Source organism: Geospiza fortis, unplaced genomic scaffold, assembly GCF_000277835.1.
Source record: "Geospiza fortis unplaced genomic scaffold, GeoFor_1.0 scaffold275, whole genome shotgun sequence".
In the NCBI taxonomy this organism is placed as follows: Eukaryota; Metazoa; Chordata; class Aves; order Passeriformes; family Thraupidae; genus Geospiza; species Geospiza fortis.
Genome location: NW_005054341.1, coordinates 4782637 through 4787857, shown reverse-complemented (window position 1 = coordinate 4787857; position 5221 = coordinate 4782637). Strand labels below are relative to the sequence as shown.

General features: G+C 50.5%; 1 protein-coding gene across 1 annotated transcript in view; it reads left to right on the top strand.

The window, feature by feature from the left end:
• GZF1 (GDNF inducible zinc finger protein 1) overlaps positions 1-5221 on the top strand; it is a 15186-nt gene that overhangs the window by 2749 nt on the left and 7216 nt on the right. Inside the window, 5 exon segments of the mRNA XM_031058282.1 lie at positions 553-1410; positions 2270-2364; positions 2878-3045; positions 3575-3732; positions 4547-4724. Of these exon segments, the coding sequence (XP_030914142.1) occupies positions 553-1410; positions 2270-2364; positions 2878-3045; positions 3575-3732; positions 4547-4724 (1457 nt within the window).

Genomic DNA, 5221 nt, shown 5'->3' with positions numbered 1-5221 from the left:
GCCCTTCCCTGGGATTCCGGGATAGATCGTTCCTGGAGTCCTCCCTGCCTCAGTTCCAGAATTCCATGGATCTGACTCGAAGCGTGTTGAAATAGGGGTTTTTCACTTGGCTTTGCAGTGCGGATGAGTGGATTGAGGTCTCCTAGATGAGCAATTTCCCATTGGATTAAGGGGGATTTGTGCAACCAGATTTCCTTGGAATCCTCAGATTTGTGGTTTTAAGGAGGAATTTTGTGTCTTTATCTGGGCATTTAGTCTCTATTTCCTTTGGTTTAAATCAATAATTTCATGGCCTGGGAGGAAAAGTCCATCCTACATTCCTGGTCAGGTGAAAAGTACAGATCTTAATGAACTGAGGCATTTTAGTTTTCTTTAATTAGCTGGTCCAACTCTTCCCAAAATCTCCCTATTTTCAGGCTTTCCCAGCATTATGGAAATTTCTTAAATGGTGCAAGAAACAATTGAATCTTTCCCCAAGGCCTGAATTGGAACAATTAAACAATTAATAAGTTTCAATTAAACCTAATGGAAGTTGTCCTCCATTTTTAACAGGAAAATCCATGAGTCTGGGCAAGAGAGGAACCTCCTGCCTGTCTATTGGATGGTGGTTCCATCCACACATTGCCCAAACCCCACAAGCCGTGACAAAAATCCCGATGGAGAGACTTGGGATGGGGCACCGGAAACCTCAGGGTGTGAGGAAGATGCTGGGAATTCATCCGTTGCTGAAGCAGAAAGGAGCAAGGAGCAAGAGGAATCCCAGGAAGCTGAAGGAGGGAATGAAGATGAAGGTGGAATGAGTGTGAAGGGTGAGGAGCAGGGAGACTATAACACAGGATACTCGGAAGTTGAAGGAAGCAGGGACAATGAGGAATGTTCTGAGGAGGAGGAGGAGGATGAAACCTCAACAGAGAAAGAAAGCAAAGAACCTGAACCAGGTTTTAAACTAAAGAAGGCCAGTAAAAGTGTGGCCAACAAGAGATCCATCTACGTGATCCAATGTGACAAGTGCCAGGAGCAGTTTGTCTCCCGGAAGAAGTACGTGGATCACTGCCGGGACGTGCACCAGAGCCTGCCTGGCAAGGTGTACCGCTGCGAGGTGTGCAGCAAGGCCTTCGCCAGCTACACCAGCTGGAAGGAGCACCGCGCCTGCGTGCACAGCGAGGAGAGGAGGTTCTCCTGCAGCCTCTGCCAGGCCACCTTCAAGAGGAAGCGGGATGTGAGGACTCACTCCATGAGGAAGCACGAGGGCAGGGCCAAGCGGCCGCTGTGCTCCGTGTGCGGCAAGATCCTGAGCTCCCGCACGGCGCTGGTGTTCCACATGCGGACACACACCGGAGAGAAGCCCTACGAGTGTGGCGTGTGTCACTCCAGGTTTGCTCAGCCTTCCCAGCTCAAGATCCATACCAGGTCAGATTCCAGCCATGCACATTCCTTGCCCCTTAGAGCAGGAACGCCAGGATATTGGGTTCAGTGGGATCCGTGATTAATTCCCTTGTGCAAAGGCTTTGGCTCCACGTTGCGTCTCCTACAGTCGAGATTTCGACATGGATACCCTGTCCAGACTTGCAGGGAATATCCATCATTTGGGACAGGCTCTAAAATCCCATGATGGCCCTCAGTGATGAAGAGTGAGTCAGGGATCCTGGAGAAACAGACCCTGAGCAGTGCTCACCCTCAGAGCAAGGAATTGCCATGGGATTTCATCTCCATGTGCAAATCCAAATCTGCGCTGCTCAGCTGGAGTTTGACGGGATGAGTTGCTCCCTGGTGGTGTCTGTGTGGATGTGCCCTTTCCCAGGAGAGGGTGAATCATCCCATGGAATTTCCCATCTTTCTCCAGAGCAAGATTGATGATAATCCTTTGTCCTGACAGCTCAAAATCAGAAATGATTTTGGACATCATCCTGTTTGGGTTGGAATAAGTTAAGACCAAACATTACGCTCAGATTTTTCTGATTCTGTGTCATTTTCTGTGATTTTCCCTTCTTTCTCCTTTCCCATGCTCTGAGCTGTCTGGGAAAATAAGATGGATTTTCTAGGGCCTGAAAGCGAGGAAAAGGTAAATTTTAAATGGGAATTTTGAATTTTAAAAGGTCAATTTTAATGTGAGTTTTACTCCTAGAATGTAGCTGGAAACACTCAGTTTTCTGAGGGAGCAGAATTTCCTTTTCCCACTACATTTAAAACCCAAGCATTGTTTCAAATCCAGTATTTTAGGCATCAAGACCTAATTAATTACTGATCTTTGGTGTTTTCTCTCCATTAGATCCCACACTGGGGAGAAGCCCTACATTTGTGAGGACTGCGGCGCTTCCTTTGCCGACAAAGGAAAACTCACCGGCCACAAAAGGACACACACAGGTGGGAATAAATATTCCAGGTGGTTTTCCTATGCCTTTCCTGTTTTATTGCTGAGATATGAAATAAATGCCCTTTTTTTTTGTTTTATTTTTTGTAACTCATGGAAGAGTATCCAAGTACCAGGAAGGAATTAATAGGGATAGAAGGACTTTTAGCCTGGAGAAAAGGAGACTCTGGAGGGACTTTGTTGCTTTCCACAATTCCCTGACAGGAGCCAGAGGGAATGTGCTCCCAAAGAACAAGTGATAGGATGAGAGGAATGTCCTCAAGTGGTGCCAGGGGAGGTTCAGGTTGGATATCAGGAAGAATTCCTTCATGGAAAGGGTTATCTGGCATTGGAATGGGATGGAGTCCCCATGCCTGGATGTGCTCAGGGGACAGCTGGATGTGGCACAGGTTGGACTCGATGACCCTGGAGGTCTTTTCCAGCCTGGATTCTGTGATTTGCAGACTGATTCTGAAGGACAGAATTCCCCTGGGAGAATTCCTAATGTCCGGTTTCTCTTCCCTCAGGAGAGCGGCTGTTCAGGTGTGACGTGTGCGGGAAGCACTTTGCCACCAACGAGTACCTCAAGTGCCACAAGCGCTGTCACCTGGGAGCCAAACCCTACAGGTGTGAGGTCTGTGGGAAAGCCTTTGGACTCAGAGCCTCCCTGGCCCAGCACAGCAACGTCCATGCAGGTAATTCCAGGGCTGGGAAAAGGAACCGTGGCTTTGTGGTCCTTGTGTGCACGGGGACATTCCAGCCCATTGCTGAATTAGGGGATCCCAGAATCATTGAGGTTGGAAAAGAGCTCCAGGGTCATCGAGTCCAGGCTGTGCCCAATCCCCACTTTGTCACCAGCCCAGGGCACTGAGTGCCACGTCCAGGCATTCCTTGGACACCTCCAAGGATGGAAATTCTGTCGGGAAGCAGGGCTCATGGGAGCGTTGCGTGGTATCCTAGAAAACTGAGGCCTGGATTGTGCAGCTGAAGGAATTTGGAGTAGAGGATGGAGTAGAGTAGCCTTGGCAGGTATTGGGAAATATTTACCATGGAATGGTTGGGATTGGAAGGGACCTTAGGGGCATCTCATTCCACCCCCTGCCATGGACACCTTCCACTCTCCCAGGTTGCTCCAAGCCCCATCCAGCCTTGGACACTTCCCGGGAAGAGCCAGCTGCTCTCTCCTAAGTGCCCCTAACCCTTCGCTGTCGCTGTTATTCCCAGAGACCCGTCCCTATTTCTGCGAGCAGTGTGGCAAGGCCTTCACTCAGCAGGGAGCTCTGCGGCGCCACCAGCGCATCCACACCGGCGAGAAGCCCTACAAGTGCCGCGCCTGCGACAGGACCTTCACCGACATGTCCACCCTGCGCCGGCACGTGGCGGTAGGACATCCCCCATGGCACCTTCCCCCTCCTCAGTGCCACCTCCAGCCTGCCAGTGCCACCCTGGCAGCGGGAATGTCCAGCCCTCAGGAGGGGCCGTGCTAGGGATGAGTTTCAGGGCAGGGCGGTGAGCCGCCATCTTAAAGCCGCCGTCTTAAAGCCGCCATCTTAAAGCCACCGTCTTCTCCTGAACTTTGTGGGGTTTTGGTCCAGCAGCACAGCAGCTCCCACTGGTGGCTGCCAGCCCTAGGGGAAGAGTCACCATCCCTGGGAGTGACTGGATACAGCACTTCCTGGTGGTCGTCATCTCCGAGATCTTTTCCTCTAAAAGATTCCATGAAAATGTGTGAGGAAGGACTCGGGGTTTTAGATTTTTTTATGGATTAACTGCAGAGTGTCCAATGCTTTAAGCCTCATTCCAGCCTCATAACACCATGGTTTATTCAACCTCGTGCCGCACGTTAGCAGGAATTCACACATTCCCAGCATTCCGCTGGAAAACGCTGAGCTCGGCTCTTCCCAGAGACCTCCAGGTCCTGGAAGTGACAGCACAGACAGAACAGGAGGTTCCCTTCCAGCTCCAAGTCAATATTTTGCCTGTGTGCTGAAATTCCAGCTGATTTTGGATGCATTCCATGGCAGCAGAGCCAGAAATTCAGCACGGATTTGGCAAAAGAGCCTTGTTTGTGTTTGAGTTGAGACTTGAGTGCAGGATCGTGGAGTTATCCCAGAATTGTTGGATTTAGTTAAACATTTGGCAGTTAAAAATCAGATCTAATTGTTTTCCTGTCTCGCTCCCTTTTTTTTTCCCCAGATCCATGACCGGAATGCTCACTGGAGAAGCTACTTGATCGACCTCACACAAAAGAAAGACCACAACTGGTCCAAAATAGAAACTTTAGTGGAAGCGCATCCGGGAGGAGATCCCGTGCCGGAAATTTGGTCGGGAAACTTTATGAACCAGGAAGTGCTAAAGCAGCAGCAGCACACGTGACACCTGGGCTTGGGGACACCGGGGACACTGACCTCTCCCTTTTGTACTTATAAAGTCAGGTTTAGACCCAAAAATGGGCGGTTGGAGGCAGAATGGCAGGAGTTATCCTTTAGAATGCAGGGAATCATTCCCAATGGTCACTGCAGCTGCCTCGGGAGCTGCATTGCCGATGATAAAGGGGTAATTCCTCATGAGGGTATTTATTCCACTGAAATGTTTGCATCTGGCCAGAAGTTTATTTTTCCCCAAGCTGTGGGAGCATCCCATTGGGAATGGGCAGGGCGGGGTGTGTGTTTATACAAACACAGCGCTGTAAATCACCAATTCCTCCTTTAATAAAGCTGCCAGAGCCGCCCAGCCCGTCCCTCCTTCATTCGCCCGAATTTCCCAGGGGAAAATGCCGGGATTTGGGAATGCCAAAGCCGGGGGCGGGGTAGGCCGCGTTGCCGAGCAACGCCCGGCGCGTTGCGTGACGTCACTTCCGGCGCGCCTCCG